Source organism: Thalassophryne amazonica, chromosome 7 (genome assembly GCF_902500255.1).
Source record: "Thalassophryne amazonica chromosome 7, fThaAma1.1, whole genome shotgun sequence".
NCBI classification, from domain to species: Eukaryota; Metazoa; Chordata; class Actinopteri; order Batrachoidiformes; family Batrachoididae; genus Thalassophryne; species Thalassophryne amazonica.
Genome location: NC_047109.1, coordinates 89,288,813 through 89,306,730, shown reverse-complemented (window position 1 = coordinate 89,306,730; position 17,918 = coordinate 89,288,813). Strand labels below are relative to the sequence as shown.

Here is a 17,918-nt window from a genome sequence, read left to right as displayed (position 1 = left end):
CCCCCGACTCCTTTCAGACTACATCATTTTAATTTTGGTTAAAGAAGTAGGCGTTAAAAAGCTTTGCTTCTGCCTTTCAGGCACACAGATTCATTGTTAATCCAGTTTCTTTCTTCATTGTAAGTTTTTTGTTGTTGTTTTGGACTGTGTGCTGAATAAATTTATTCATTCATTCATTCATTCATTCATTCAAATCCCTTAAAGAACACAGCTGATTTGTGTAGCCAAGATTATGTGTGTCAAAACTATTTGCACTTTTCCAAGCAACCAAAAAAACTAATTACAGATAAACACGTTATAATCAGCCAACAAAATAATCAGTAAAATCTTTGAGTACTTCAACAGATAAATTAGAAGCACATGTATATAAGCCACACTAAATTCATTATCTAAATTGGTTCATGGGCCACATCTAAAATTGACTTTGACATTTACTGGATACACCATACGAGTATGTATACAGGATACAGATTTTTTTTTTTTTACTCTTTTAGAAAAAGGATATAATTAAAAGGAGAACTCCAGAATTTATCAGTCTGACCCCCATTTTTAGGTGTTTTTGTATTTTCATTCCGGATCAATACAAAGTGATTTTCAAAGTGATTCCAGTACTGTTTTAGAAATGAGAAAGTAAAGCTATGAGGCAAGTTAAAAACACTAAAGTAAACTTCTTCTTGTCACCACTGAATGAGTAAACATATTGTCAGAAGTATCTTTAAGCATGGATTGGATTTCTATGAAGGTCCAACAGAGGTCCATGTGTGCACGTTTAACTCAGTCAATGTAAATAACATTTTTAAAAATGACTGATTATACACTTAGCATGCAGGGATGGCAGCCAAGTAGTTAGTGTGCTTGGTTTCAGTGCAGAAGGTTCCCTGTTCAAACCCCACCTCTGCCACATTTCTTCATGTAACGTGGAGTTGCGTCAGGAAGGGCATCCGGTGTGAATCTTGTGCCAGTTCAAGGTGCAGATGTGCTGTAGTGACCCTGAGTGAAAACAAGGGAGCAGCCGAAGGGACTTGCTTACTGTTATGCAGTTAGCGTCTGACCTCAGTCTCCTTCACGTCTGGCGATGCTGACCTCCATTCAGTCATTACATTCTTCCCTAACAGATCTGCTCACGATTCAAGCAGAAGAAAGTCCCTCATCCACAAACAACGTGAAATGACTATTGTGTAGAGGAACAGGAAAGAGACTAAGGTAAGATGCTAACTGTATAGTCAGTTGTTATGAAATGTTTCTTTGCTTATTTGAACACGCAAAAGTGTACCTCAATTTCAATTTCAATTTATTTCATTTATGTAGCGCCAAATCACAACAGAGCTACCTCAAGGCGCAATCTAGTTACAACTCCAATTCCAATGAAGTTGGGACGTTGTGTAAAATGTAAATAAAAACAGAATACAATGATTTGCAAATCCTCTTCAACCTATATTCAATTGAATACACCACAAAGACAAGATATTTAATGTTCAAACTGATAAACTTTATTGTTTTTGTGCAAATTATTGCTAATTTTGAAATGGATGCCTGCAACACGCTTCAAAAAAGCTGGGACAGTGGTATGTTTACCACTGTGTTACATCACCTTTCCTTCTAACAACACTCAATAAGCGTTTGAGAACTGAGGACACTAATTGTTGAAGCTTTGTAGGTAGAATTCTTTCCCATTCTTGCTTGATGTACGACTTCAGCTGTTCAACAGTCCACTGTCTCCGTTGTCGCATTTTGCACTTCATAATGCGCCACACATTTTCAATGGGTGACAGGTCTGGACTGCAGGCAGGCCCGTCTAGTACCTGCACTCTTTTACTACGAAGCCATGCAGTTGTAACACGTGCAGAATGTGGCTTGGCGTTGTCTTACTGAAATAAGCAGGGACGTCCCTGAAAAAGACATTGCTTGGATGGCAGCATGTGTTGCTCCAAAATCTGGATGTACCTTTCAGCATTGATGGTGCCATCACAGATGTGTAAGTTGTCCATGCCATGGGCACTAACACACCCCCATACCATCACAGATGCTGGCTTTTGAACGTTGCGCTGGTAACAATCTGGATGGTCTTTTTCCTCTTTTGTCCGGAGGACACGACATCCATGATTTCCAAAAACAATATGAAATGTGGACTCATCAGACCACAGCACACTTTTCCACTTTGTGTCTGTCCATTTCAAATGAACTCGGGTTCAGAGAAGGCAGGGGCACTTCTGGATGTTGTTGATGTATGGCTTTTGCTTTGCATGGTAGAGTTCTAACTTGCACTTGTAGATGTAGCGAGAACTGTGTTTACTGACAGTGGTTTTGTGATGTGTTCCTGAGCCCACGCGGTAAGATCCTTTACACAATGATGTCTGTTTTTAATGCAGTGCCGCCTGAGGGATCGAAGTCACGGGCATTCAGCGTTGGTTTCTGGTCTTGCCGCTTACATGTAGAAAGTTATCCAGATTTTCTGAATCTTCTGATTATATTATGGACTGTAGATGATGGAATCCCCAAATTTTTGTTGAGAAACATTGTTTTTAAACTGTTGGACTGTTTTTTCACACAGTTGTTCACAAAAAGGTGATCCTTGCCCCATCTTTGCTTGTGAACAGCTGAGCCTTTTGGGGATGTTCCTTTTATACCCAATCATGACACTCACAATTAGGGTCCTCAGTTCCCAAACGCTTATTGAGTGTTGTTAGAAGGAAAGGTGATGTAACACAGTGGTAAACATACCACTGTCCCAGCTTTTTTAAAACATGTTACAGGCATCTATTTCAAAATGAGCAAATATTTGCACAAAAGCAATAAAGTTTATCAGTTTGAACATTAAATATCTTGTCTTTGTGGTGTATTCAACTGAATATAGGTTGAAGAGGATGTGCAAATCATTGTATTCTATTTTTATTTACATTTTACACAACATCCCAACTTTATTGGAACTGGGGTTGTAAGGTCTAACCTTACCAACCCCAAGAGCAAGTACACAGGCAACAGTGGTAAGGAAAAACTCCCTCTGATGATTTGAGGAAGAAACCTCAAGCAGACCAGACTCAAAGGGGTGACCCTCTGCTTGGGCCATGCTACTGACCAAATTGACAATACAAAAGATACAGGAAATTTTGGGAGACCATGCTGTTGTCCAGGACAGGAGGCCTGCAGAAGAAGACACCCACTCCCATCTCTGGATGGAGCCGCACCTCAAACAGAGAGAAAAAAAAAACAATCAGGCGGCAGAAAGACAACAAATAAGGTATAATTTGTAAGCATTAAGCAACAAGAAAAACAGAAAAAATACTAAGTTGATCGCTGGCCACTAGCCCTTCACTAAAAGACCCAGACTTTAGATAAAGTTGAGGCCGCGGCCACACTCTGTTCCCTAATAAAATGAATTTAACACTAAAACTCCCAGAATTCAAACACTAGTAGAACTGCCAAGGCCGTCAATTTGACGGGTAGCATTCTTACTCTTACTACCTTGAAAAAAATGTGTCATCACCACCTCCTGCTGACGGGACAACTCGTCTCTTTTTAGCCGGGGGAGGCTCACTCTCCGACTCGCTGTCACTGGAGCTGACAACGGACTAAGAGTTGTCCGAATCCCCCTCACACCCAGAATCCCCCTCATCTAAATTTTGTAGCATTTCCAATGCTTCTTTTACAGAAAAATTGTCATCTTGAAGCCATTTAGAATGAATTGCTAGCTGTCTCCTTCTCAAACAGTGCGCCAGAGCGGTGGTTGTTAGGCGACGCTCGCGCCCACACTCAGCCGCAGACACAAAATACAATGCAAATAATAGGGCCGTCAAAATAGCGGCTGCGGTAGTTAGAGGTAGAACTACTTATATCTTCTTTTTCCTTTTTAAAAAAAAATAGAGACATGAGAACAAACAGGACAAAGGTTTAGACAAAGTCAGGATGCCAGGAAGAGAATGGTTTTAATTAACCAGAGTTATGTCAAACTTTCAAAACCGTCAAATTGATTACCCTGGTAGTCCTAGTGTTAAAAGGGTAAAAGGCATAGTAACATACTATGCCAGTATGCTAGCCATATGAAAGGGAAAGTAAGTGCGTCTTAAGTCTGGACTTGAAGGGAGATCATTCCACAGAACAGGGGCACGATAAGAGAAAGCTCTGTGACCCGTAGACGTTTTATTCACCCTAGGGACACAAACTAGTCCTGCACCTTGAGAACGCAGAGCCCCATGGCCTTACATTGTGCCACTGTTTAGCCCACGATGGTACAGTATTAGCATTCTAAAAGAATACTGGATCAATAAAAATCATTTCTGTTCATAGCTAAAACATGACCCCCCCCCCCCCCCCCAAAAAAAAAAAACCCATGCACAAATACGGCCCACATTGAAAAATCAGAGCTCACCTTTAATAGTTTGTTTTATGTTTTACCTTTACATGAGAAAATTGGTGATAAATGTTTTAACATTACTCCACAAAATTTTATGCAGTGTAGGTACTGCATAGCTCTATAGAAAAAACATAAACTGATTCCACTCACTTAATAAAGTCCATGGAGTCTGAGTGTACTGAAATTTGTAAATAATTTTATTGATAATACTGTCATTTCCCTGCATTTTGAATGGATTTAACTGTGAGCTATCTATTGTTTGATACGATAATTATGGTAGTAGTTGAAACTAAATGTATTTGTACTGTTTTTGGCCAGGTCTGTCTTGAAAAAGATTGCATCATACATGTAACTTAACTTTATTAGGGTTGTTCAGTTTCATTAAACACTCTGAGAGAGTTACAATTCACAATATGATAGCCAATTAAAAATTATTTTAAAAAGCGCACTATGCACTGACTGCAGTGTTAATTTAAAACTGACAAACATTTACTGTGCAATAAGTTGCAAATATTAAGTTGCCAATTTTGCAGGTGCAAAAAATAAAATAAAATTAAATTAAATTTTTAAAAAACAAAGTAATAATATGTGTTACAATGATTAAAATATATTATTACATGTTGCATTTGTGACAGTGGTTAATCGTTCGTACTGAGAGAAAAAAGGAAGCGATGCCGTGCATGAGGTCGAAACACAAGGTGCATTGAGTTCATTCTAAAAAACCTTTTTAAAAAATGATGGCACGTTTACAGCTTACAAATAAGAAGACATTAAATGTGTTTCCTTGAAGCTGCTGCCAAATGTGTGCTTTGTAAGTAACTGCTCCGTACACAGTGCAGCCGTGCATCATGCCAAATTTGTAGTCTTCAATTATCAATATAAATGCTTTAATAGTTCAAAGTGATCCAAGCAACACAGAAAAATGGATGTTCTGTGCTCTGAAAAATACAGACATGTACAAAAAATAAGCAAACGTTTTTGAAGCTGTTATAAAAATGAAAGGCTCACACATTCAGTCAATACGCGTCCACTCACTGACTTAGAGAAATGACTGTAAATCACGTACAGTCCGCCACAAACATATTAAGGTCAAATTCTTCATTCAGCTAAAATAAAATAATAAAAAACAAAACAAAAAAGACTAAGAGCCTATCAAAAGTGTTTCACAATCAAACTGAAAGCAGTGGCGTACCATTTAAAGGATTTGTTGTGAAGTTGAGAACAATTATTGAATTTGTAAAATGTAAGTGTGATGCCTCTCTCCCATAAAGAGCTTCAGGTTTTACAACCGATAATGTAATTGTTCTTCTTCAGTGCTGCCAGAACAATAGTCGGTCGATTGTGTTTGCAGCAAAAGATTATCAATCAATCAATCAACTTTTTTCTTGTATAGCGCCAAATCACAACAAACAGTTGCCCCAAGGCGCTCCACATTGCAAGGCAAGGCCATACAATAATTATGAAACACAGTCTACGTCTAAAGCAACATAACCAAGGGATGGTCCAGGGTCACCCGATCCAGCCCTAACTATAAGCCTTAGCGAAAAGGAAAGTTTTAAGCCTAATCTTAAAAGTAGAGAGGGTATCTGTCTCCCTGATCTGAATTGGGAGCTGGTTCCACAGGAGAGGAGCCTGAAAGCTGAAGGCTCTGCCTCCCATTCTACTCTTACAAACCCTAGGAACTACAAGTAAGCCTGCAGTCTGAGAGCGAAGTGCTCTAATGGGGTAATATGGTACTACGAGGTCCCTAAGATAAGATGGGACCTGATTATTCAAAACCTTATAAGTAAGAAGAAGAATTTTAAATTCTATTCTAGCATTAACAGGAAGCCAATGAAGAGAGGCCAATATGGGTGAGATATGCTCTCTCCTGCTAGTCCCCGTCAGTACTCTAGCTGCAGCATTCTGAACCAACTGAAGGCTTTTTAGGGAACTTTTAGGACAACCTGATAATAATGAATTACAATAGTCCAGCCTAGAGGAAATAAATGCATGAATTAGTTTTTCAGCATCACTCTGAGACAAGACCTTTCTGATTTTAGAGATATTGCGTAAATGCAAAAAGGCAGTCCTACATATTTGTTTAATATGCGCTTTGAATGACATATCCTGATCAAAAATAACTCCAAGATTTCTCACAGTATTACTAGAGATCAGGGAAATGCCATCCAGAGTAACGATCTGGTTAGACACCATGCTTCTAAGATTTGTGGGGCCAAGTACAATAACTTCAGTTTTATCTGAGTTTAAAAGCAGGAAATTAGAGGTCATCCATGTCTTTATGTCTGTAAGACAATCCTGCAGTTTAGCTAATTGGTGCGTATCCTCTGGCTTCATGGATAGATAAAGCTGGGTATCATCTGCGTAACAATGAAAATTTAAGCAATACCGTCTAATAATACTGCCCAAGGGAAGCATGTATAAAGTGAATAAAATTGGTCCTAGCACAGAACCTTGTGGAACTCCATAATTAACTTTAGTCTGTGAAGAAGATTCCCCATTTACATGAACAAACTGTAATCTATTAGACAAATATGATTCAAACCACCGCAGCGCAATGCCTTTAATACCTATGACATGCTCTAATCTCTGTAATAAAATTTTATGGTCAACAGTATCAAAAGCAGCACTGAGGTCCAACAGAACAAGCACAGAGATAAGTCCACTGTCCGAAGCCATAAGAAGATCATTTGTAACCTTCACTAATGCTGTTTCTGTACTATGATGAATTCTAAAACCTGACTGAAACTCTTCAAATAGACCATTCCTCTGCAGGTGATCAGTTAGCTGTTTTACAACTACCCTCTCAAGAATCTTTGAGAGAAAAGGAAGGTTGGAGATTGGCCTATAATTAGCTAAGATAGCTGGGTCAAGTGATGGCTTTTTAAGTAATGGTTTAATTACTGCCACCTTAAAGGCCTGTGGTACATAACCAACTAACAAAGATAGATTGATCATATTTAAGATTGAAGCATTAAATAATGGTAGGACTTCCTTGAGCAGCCTGGCAGGAATGGGGTCTAATAAGCATGTTGATGGTTTGGATGAAGTAACTAATGAAAATAACTCAGACAGAACAATCGGAGAGAAAGAGTCTAACCAAATACCGGCATCACTGAAAGCAGCCAAAGATAATGATACATCTTTGGGATGGTTATGAGTAATTTTTTCTCTAATAGTCAAAATTTTGTTAGCAAAGAAAGTCATGAAGTCATTACTAGTTAAAGTTAATGGAATACTCAGCTCAATAGAGCTCTGACTCTTTGTCAGCCTGGCTACAGTGCTGAAAAGAAACCTGGGGTTGTTCTTATTTTCTTCAATTAGTGATGAGTAGAAAGATGTCCTAGCTTCACGAAGGGCTTTCTTATAGAGCAACAAACTCTTTTTCCAGGCTAAGTGAAGATCTTCTAAATTAGTGAGACGCCATTTCCTCTCCAACTTACGGGTTATCTGCTTTAAGCTACGAGTTTGTGAGTTATACCACGGAGTCAGACACTTCTGATTTAAAGCTCTCTTTTTCAGAGGAGCTACAGCATCCAAAGTTGTCTTCAATGAGGATGTAAAACTATTGACAAGATACTCTAACTCCCTTACAGAGTTTAGGTAGCTACTCTGCTCTGTGTTGGTATATGACATTAGAGAACATAAAGAAGGAATCATATCCTTAAACCTAGTTACAGCGCTTTCTGAAAGACTTCTAGTGTAATGAAACTTATTCCCCACTGCAGGGTAGTCCATCAGGGTAAATGTAAATGTTATTAAAAATGATCAGACAAAAGGGAGTTTTCAGGGAATACTGTTAAGTCTTCTATTTCCATACCATAAGTCAGAACAAGATCTAAAATATGATTAAAGTGGTGGGTGGACTCATTTACTTTTTGAGCAAAGCCGATAGAGTCTAATAATAGATTAAATGCAGTGTTGAGGCTGTCATTCTCAGCATCTGTGTGGATGTTAAAATCGCCCACTATAATTATCTTATCTGAGCTAAGCACTAAGTCAGACAAAAGGTCTGAAAATTCACAGAGAAACTCACAGTAACGACCAGGTGGACGATAGATAATAACAAATAAAACTGGTTTTTGGGACTTCCAATTTGGATGGACAAGACTAAGAGACAAGCTTTCAAATGAATTAAAGCTCTGTCTAGGTTTTTGATTAATTAATAAGCTGGAATGGAAGATTGCTGCTAATCCTCCGCCCTGGCCCGTGCCACGAGCATTCTGACAGTTAGTGTGACTCGGGGGTGTTGACTCATTTAAACTAACATATTCATCCTGCTGTAACCAAGTTTCTGTTAGGCAGAATAAATCAATACGTTGATCAATTATTATATCATTTACCAACAGGGACTTAGAAGAAAGAGACCTAATGTTTAATAGACCACATTTAACTGTTTTAGTCTGTGGTGCAATTGAAGGTGCTATATTATTTTTTCTTTTTGAATTTTTATGCTTAAATAGATTTTTGCTAGTTATTGGTGGTTACAAGAAAAAGCTGTATTTAGGATGTTTTTGCAGTTACAAACTGGCTAAAAAAGGTTGAGAAACTAAACATCTTCACCAGTACGCCCAACTTTCAAACTCATGTTAACGCCTCAAAATATCCTAAACTGTTTAGATGCATGTTTGTTATTTTGTCAAGAAAAAAGTTTAATAAAATGTTACTACATCAATTAAAAGCACTCAGCCCCTTAGTCGTTTTACATGTTTTCATTTGTTTAAAACAGCAAATTATGTTTTTTTTAAAACCCTTTACACCCCCCCGCTAAAACTGCCTGTGTATACGTGCGCTCATGTACCTACCTGACTCCTCTTTGGACTGTTACCACTCCAACCAAAGGTAAAATGTTTATGTGCACCTCATCGTGATGCATTACTGCGCTTTGTACTTGTGTCAGAATACTTATAACAGGAACGTGCATTTAGATAATGACAAAACTTCATCACACTGCAGATTTGCTGACACTTAAAACTGCAGAAAACATGTCACGTGACATCTGTTCATCTTGGGCACGGTTATTATTTTTATGCCTGGAACACAGTGCACCTGGCATGGTTGCATCACATCGGCCATCACCTTTTTTTCCCTAAGTGCTCATGCTGACCCCTTCGAGTTGCCACCCTGGGCGGATGACCATATTGCCTATATCAATATCCACCTATGAGTGACGAACAAGAGGGCAGTACAAATCCGAGAAGCCATCCAACAATTTTCCAGGGAGAAGACATGTGGAATCCATGTGGAAACTCTGGAGGATACCTGTTAGTTGGAGACCAATGTGTTGGTGAAGCCTGTGGAGTATACGCTTTAGTGACTGATCTGGAGTCTGTAGGACCACTGGCTCAATGGTTGCAGCCCATTTTGCTGAAATTTTGTGCTTCAACTATTGGCCCTCTTTTGAGACATTTCTCTCACTGGACTCTATATACAGTATATGTGGTGGCTTAACTGTAACATTTCTGTCTGACCATGTTTGACAGTTCTTTGTTGGGGTTTTATTTTATTTCTTATATTGTTATGGCCAAAGCAGATGGTCATTCCACTGGGTCTGGTGTATTAAATTAGGTCGGCCAAGTGAAGAATAGCACATCATTTAAATCTCATGGCTTGTTTTATTACTTATGATTACGTCTTTAAAATAATCAGATATTGGCGTTGTGGTTAGCACTGCTGCCTCACAGCAAGAAAGTCCAAAATTTGCTTCTGATCTGGTCCTTTCTATGTGGAGTTTGCATGTGTCCACAAGTTCACGGGATTCCCCCAGATACTCTGGCTTCCTCCCACTTCCAGAAAAACAGGCAAGTTAGGTGAATTGGTGACTCTAAATTGACTATAGATGTGAGTGAGAATGTGACTGCATTTGCCCAACTATATCTGTTGGTCCTGCAATAGACTAGCAGCCTGTCCAAGGGTGTAAACCACCTCTCACCCAATTACTGCTAAGATGTGCTCCAGTACTCCCGACCACCACCACCCAGCGCGCTCCATCACTAAGCAGGTTTAGAAAATGGAAGGATGGATCATAAATATTTTTGGGTAATTTTAATTGTTTATATTTATACCTGCAGTGGGACGCAGTGGTGGCCATGTGGTTGAGTATGCTTGTTTCCAGTGTGGAAAGTTCCCAGTTCAAGGTAAACCCTGCCCATTCTCCATGTAATGTGAAGTTTAATGGTAAATGGACTGCAGTCATATAGCGCTTTTCCATCTGCATCAGATGCACAAAGCGCTTTACAAATAATGCCTCACATTCACCCAATGTGAGGGTGTGTGCTGCCATACAAGGTACTCACTACACACCAGGAGTAACTAGGGCATTAAGGATCTTGCCCAAGGGCCCTTAGTGATTTTCCAGTCAGGCTGGGATTTGAACCGAGGATCCTCTGGTCTCAAGTCAAACACTTTAACGACTAGACCATCACTTCCCCAAGTCGTATCAAGAAGGGCATCTGGTGTGTAATGTGTGCCAAATCAATATGCAGATCCACCTCATATTTGCTGTGGTAATCCTGAGTGAAAAACAAGTGAGGAGCCAAAGGGACTTAATTTGTATTTATACCTTCAGTACATTCACAGACCAGCAGGGACATAATCATGTGTGTGTGTGTGTGTGTGTGTGTGTGTGTGTGTGTGTGTGTGTGTGTGTGTGTGTGTGTGTGTGTGTGTGTGTGTGTGTGTGTGTGTGTGTGTGTGTGTGTGTGTGTGTGTGTGTGTGATAGAGGTGACAGAAATACAACTTTCAGAGTTACACCATGAGAACAGAAGGGTGTGATAGAGATGACAGAAATACAACTTTCAGAGTTACACCATGAGAACAGAAGGGTGAGGCACACTTTTGACTCATTACTCCTGGGCCCGGTTTCATAAAAGCAGTATAATCTTGTTTAGTCGAATAAACTCACTTAGGTCATTAATTTTTTGACGTTAGTCGATGCACAAAGTGTTTAGTTGGCTAAAGATTCACGTTACAAGACTAAAGTTTTTAGCCTGGTACAGAGGAGGCTAATCTTATTTTAGTTGACAAAACGTCAGTGTCTTACCTCAAAAAATGGTGGCTATCATGTACCACCACTAGATAGAACACTCAAGAGCACCCCTACATCGGTCGTTTTCCTCCAAAAGGAGAGCTTCCTCTGCTTTTGGCCATGGCTGCAGCAGATGACTATCATGATGTGTTTGTGACAGTTCTCACACCAGCCACCAGGTGTCGCTGTTACGCTGAGCAATGTTGTGTGAACAAAAATGCGTGACAGAAGTGTAGAAGAAGAAACTGAAGAGTGAAACTGCTAGGCTAAGTGTTAAGCACGACATTCTGCAGTTCGTATGGGTCCGTAAATGTTAATAAAGCCAGTTAATTAAACACAGGCTGGATAGTTCATGACAACAACCAACCCGGAAGTAAACAAAACTGTAGTGCACTGGAGCTGTCTCCTGGCAACGGCACGCATGAGGCTGTTATGCCCGTGAAAACCGTCAACTGAGGTAAGACTGCCAATCTACAAGTTTAACGGTGATTAGACGGATAATGTTGGGTGACTAACTGTAGTTGACTAAATAAGTTTAGTCGACTGAAAGACTAGATTGGCCCTGGGCCCAATTTTATGAAGCAGTCTAATCTTTTAGTCTACTAAGCTTACTTAGTCAAATAAGATTAGTCATCCAACATTATCCGTCTCCATTTCACAGACGGCTAAGTTCATAGATTAACTGTCTTACATTAGTCAACAATTTTCATGATCATAGCAGCCTTGTGAGTGCCCTCCAATATGTGACAGTTTTGTTCACTTTCGGGTTGGTCCGTCTGCTACAAACATGGCCGAGTCTGCCGCAGCAGAGGAGAGCCAGCTCCCGCCGCAAATCTCTCCTTCCTTTCTCCTCCATCAAGTGGGGGTACATGATGGCTGCCTTTTTTGAGGTAAGACACTTAGGTTTTGCCACCTAAAATAAGATTAGCCTCCTCTGTACCAGGTGAAAAACTTGAGTTGGGTAACGTGAAACTGTACCCAACTAAACGCTTTGTGCAGCGACTAACGTCAAAAGATAAATCAACCAAGTGAGTTCATTCGACTAAACAAGATTAGGTTGCTTCATGAACCCAGGCCCAGATCTCTTGCTTTCTTGTCGAATGCAACACTTCTCTGCAGCTTTACTCATAAATGCATCCATTAGGGGGTCTAATAATTTATTCATCATGTGATGCAAACGTGTGGTTTGTTTATCAGGTGTACATGTGCATGATTAATGCAACATCTAATGACAGTCAGCTACAGCTAATTTATGATGCTTGTGCGGCACAACATCGTTCACTTTTACTGGCCGCCATCATGAATGTGTGAGTGCTGAGACACACAAAATGTTCAACGTTACATGTCGAGCATCTGCGTCTCCTTCACGGGTACAGACTATTTCCTTTAGCACAGTAAAAACACTCAAATGTTGTGCCACGCTAAGCAGCACTGCTTTCCTAACAAGCTGTACTTTATAACCAAGCCTGCAGAAAAGGGTCTGGACAGGGTCTCGCTGTCAGAGACCAGTTAGTTCTGGTCTCTCTTTCTGTCACCAGTTCACTCCATCTCTTCTAATTGGCTCTTAAACGCTCACCTGGACTCCTGTGATACAATAAACATGAGTAACATTGCTGATTTTAACTCCCAAATCCAGATACACCTACCGAATGACAATTTAAAAAAAAAGCCTCAGTGACATGATTGATTGCACATAATATGAACACCTGCATGCACTGTTTCAACTGGACATAAAAAAAAAATCACTGCAAATAAAAAAGAAGTCTGATCTTACTAAGAAGCACTGAAAAGTAGCACAGCATCCGTAGCTGCTAATGCAAAATACGAGGACCTTTTTAAAAGACTTTTGAAACTTCCTGTTTCGAAAATTGATCATTTCATCACATTTCTGGAAATTCAAACCAGATGACACGTAAAGCACTGAATACCCCTGTGATTTATCCCAATCGCTTTTACACTTGAAATGATCAGCGCTCAACGCCCTTTCCTTGGAAGGGCCACTTGGCTCTCATTTGACATAGATGTTTTAGTTTAGCAGAGGAAATTTGGTTACATTTTACATTAACCATATCCTGATGTGAGTGAGGGGAAGGATTAGAGTCTGGAGTTCAGTTTCAACAGGGACTATATATATTCTCCAGGTAGACTGCATATTAGAATTTGAACAATATGGTGAGGAAAAGTGGATTGGGATGCAAAGATGTATGTGCAAGTGGGGGGGGGGGGGGGGGGGGGGTAAAGCAAGCACAAGCATGCTATTCAAATCTCCACTTCCCTTTTTGACAGCAGCTCAATGTGGGATTGCAGTGATCCCTGAGGCAAAAAAAGAAAAAACTACAAGACAACATCTGAGCGTTTAATGTATGACAAAAACACTGCACAAATGCACACCTAAAGTTATCATTTACTGGTCTCATCTCCAATATCTAAACAGAAAACCCCTCAGGAAGGCTGCCATTTCTTCAACATCTCAAGCAACCGACTTTGCAACTGCTATGAACTATCCACAGATTGGAATAAAGTGATTTTGGGTCAGGACTCGTGCTAACCTGGACCAGGAATTCCCATGCCAAAACTACTGATTGATGGCTGGCTTGGTTCTTGTCATCCGACCTACTCCTGCATTAGTACAATCATCGCCAGAGCTATGTTTCACCTTCAGCACATGCCACAAGCATCAACAAATAAACCGACCCCGGTCACATTTCACTACTGCCACGAGCGGCCGTACCGTAATCAAGCGTGAAAAATGGAAGAGTTCAGACTGCACCGATGTGACCCAGCAACTGATGGAAAAGTCTTGACTTTGCAGAAGTACTGCAAACTTAAATCACCTTTTGGAGGAGGAGGGAGGTTGGAGGGTGGGGGGGCTGATGTGAAACAGCAGCATTAAAGAGAAAAACAACTTTCTCCTCTTTGAGACGGATTGTTGTATTCAATTCATCAAATGAATACGATGTTTGATTAAATGCCCTTTTATGTTTAAAAAGGACCATTTTGGTGCTAGCGTGCTCTTGGGCTGTATGCTAAATGGGACATTAAAATTCTCAGTTTTTACGCTTCACAACCTTGTCAGAATATCAAGTAGCTGCTGTAACATTAAAGACTGTGGTGAGCTAAAAATGGGCAAAAATTTAAAAGAAAATACGTTTCACGTGACATTTGCAGCAGTGAATTCTAGACATGAGAGCAACCTCATGGAATTGTCACATGAGCCAAATCTGACACTTGGGCAGTGTGATACTCCTCCTGATTCACATCCTTTTATGTTTATCATGTCTATATTTACTCTCATATAAAAAGTCTTTAAGTATGTATTGCCATTATGCACCTATCTAGCGTCAGGATAATACACATAAAATGACTGTTATAAAAATGAAATTTCACTCACTCACTTACTTATTCATATTCAACTGCTTATCGAGTGGTGGGACAATGCTTTATGAAACCTATTTATTTAAAAATAAACAAACAAACAAAACTTCTGAATAACAATTCTTAAATAGCTCTTATAATTGAGATAAAATCTGGCACCTGGGGCAAAAGTTCAAAGCTTCTACTTGAGTGCTTAACTGTTTGTATTGAATTATTTTATCTAATGATATATTTCCCTTAAGGGGCAAAATCATTTCAGAAAGTAATGTATGTAATTACATTATTTATTTATTTGGAATAACTTATTGGAAAGGATTTGGTCATTTTTTTTATGGAATATATCCCCCCCACCGCCCAAAACATATATTTTTTATGAATATGAAATCACACCCAAATCTATAAATTTATTCTCTGTTTATTTCATTGCTGCACATTTATTCTCCTGGAAAGCTCCCTGTATTTAAAAGTAATGGCCGCGAACACTTTCATTTACAAACAGTAACTGGGTTGAATTTATCATCAGTCAAAGCCCTTTTTTCATTAGCGGGTGTTATTAGTACACCCATTCTAAAGTGGCACTATTAATTGGTAAGGCAGCATAATAATTTATCAGACTTAAAGCAACGTGAACGGCAAACCATCGGTTATTGATAGAGGTGTCCCATAAACATAATGACAGCAGAGAGTAATTAAAGGATTAAAACATTCCCAGAAGTGCGTCTCGTTAGCAAAGTAACCGTCGGCAGTTAATCAAATAACGGCTGGTCTGCAGAATGACGTCACCTCGCTGTTTAAGAGCAAAAAGAAGGTAAATTTGTCGGCACGACTGGAGCATCATCAGGCCGCTGTTTTTAACTGCTGTGACAGCCAAAACGCCGGCCTATCATCGTGCACACGGTCACTGGTGAACCGCAGCGTGCTGCAACTGCGCGCAGCGCACGTCCCGGGATGGGACCATCAGAAATCCGAGCGCAAAACAGCGCATCAAAACTCGAAACATGCACAGCACACTGTACAATAAATCATGTGCATGAATGAATTCTACAGCATTGACGAATTTCTGCAGACTGACACGCCGAGGAGCAGCCGCACTTGTCTGTCTGCGCGACTGCGACCAACTTCAGCAAGCGATCAGCCGCAAAAGTCAGGCAGCACCTCGTCTCAGTTCGCGGATCGCCAGAGGAGGAAAAAACCCCTCTGGAGCCAGACGCGAACGACAAAGCTATCTGTTGCATGAAAGAAAAAGAAAGAAGAGGAGGGAAAAGTAACAATCAAACCTGCAGAGGCGCGTGCGCGGTCCTGTGCATGACGACGAAGGGTTTTCAACTCACCAAACAAGTGTAGAAAATGTGAAGCAGCCTCTCAGAAGAACTCACGTTCGACTGAGAAAATATTACAATACGATCTATTTAGAGAAGCATAACGTCACCCTTGGGTGACGTCACGTGGGATTCCTGAACTTCTAAATCATTGCGGTCCGCTCGGAGGCGGCGCGAGAGGGGCGGGGTTTGCCAATAGACGCCCAAAGCCACGGGCGGCACCGAGGCCGGGGTGGGCGTGGCCCAAAGGTGCCACCCAACCCCTTGAGAGATTTTTATTTTTTAAAAATTGGCGTCAATTGATGTTCTTTTAGGATAGAAACAGCAGCAGCTGCAGAGTTTTTTTGTCCTAGTGGGAGCACGAACTGCCTTCATGTTAATTTACACTTACAATACGCCAATGATTAAATTCACAATATCAACTGTTTAAATATTAATCAGCCTTATGACAGGACACACACACACACACACACACACACACACACACACACACACACACACACACACACACACAACTAACACACTCAGAATTGAAGCTGTTCTCTTGATTGCTGGACTGTTACCCCCATGTTTCTCAGATTTTTAATTACATTTACCAAAGGAAACTGAATAACAAAAAAAAAACGTAAATTTAATCCATGTTGCTTTATGTGATTGGTGTGAAATTGCTCAGTGGAGCTCACTACAGCGCATAAACAATATCTCATTGGTGATATAAAAACAGGGGGCCCTATAGGGCCAAAAACTACAGAGAAAAGTGGTGGTGATGAGAAAGTGAGGCAGTAAAGTATTGAATGGCAAATGTCATTTATTTTGGGTGGGGTTATGGTGGGGAAGCTTAAATTTTGGGTAGGGCTACAATCTCATCAAACCTCACCCTAGAACTGCCTATGTGTGCAAAACAATATATCCAGTAAACACAGGCAGCGTACACTATGATATACAGGACAGCCATCTGGTGTTCTTTCACTGCATTTTCACTACAGATTTGCGTGGGTGAATGTGCACTAGTGGTTCACTGCTTCTGCCTTTTTTGTTGTATTCCAGCCTTTGTCCAAAATGGATGAAATAAATTTTTGTCCTTAAAATTCTCTATACAGTACCCATAATGATAATGTAAAAAAGTTTTTTTTTGAAGATTTTTGCAAATTTATTAAAAAAAAAACTAAGGAATCATATGTAGGTAAGTATTCACAGCCTTTGCCATGAAGCTCAAAGTTGAGCTCAGGTGCATCCTGTTGCCACTGATCATCCTTGAGATGTTTCTATAGCTTACGTGGAGTCCACCGGGGGTCAATTCAGTTGACTGGACATGATTGGGAAAGACACACACCTGTCTACATATAAGGTCCCACGGCTGACAGTGCATGTCAGGACACAAAGCAAGCATGAAGTCAAAGGAACTGTCTGTAGACCTCCGAGACAGGATTGGCTCAACGCACAAATCTGGGGAAGGGTACAGAAACATTTCTGCTGCTTTGAAGGTCCCAATCAGCACAGTGGCCTCCATCATCCATAAATGGAAGAAGTTCAGATCCACCAGGACTCTTCCTAGAGCTGGCTGCCCCTCTAAACTGAGTGATCGGGGGAGAAGAGCCATAGTTGGGGAGGGGACCAAGAACCTGATGGTCACTCTGTCAGAGCTCCAGCATTGCTCTGTGGAGAGAGAAGAACCTGCCAGAAGGATAACCATCTCTGCAGCAATCCACCAATCAGGTCTGTGTAATAGAGTGGTCACTTCTTAGTAAAACTTAACATGGCAGACTGCCTGGAGTTTGCCAAAAGGCACCTGAAGGACTTTCAGACCATCAGAAACAAATTTTTTGGTCTGATGAAACAAAGCTT

The 17,918-nt window shown here is 40.3% G+C and overlaps 1 protein-coding gene across 1 annotated transcript in view; it reads right to left on the bottom strand.

Moving 5' to 3' along the window:
- creb5b (cAMP responsive element binding protein 5b) overlaps window positions 1–16,094 on the bottom strand; it is a 156,845-nt gene extending 140,751 nt beyond the window's left edge. The window contains exon 1 of the mRNA XM_034175006.1: window positions 16,032–16,094. Coding sequence (XP_034030897.1) covers window positions 16,032–16,061 — 30 coding nt within the window. The 5' untranslated portion in view covers window positions 16,062–16,094. The remainder of the gene's footprint in view (window positions 1–16,031) is intronic.
- Between the last annotated feature and the right edge of the window lie 1,824 nt (window positions 16,095–17,918).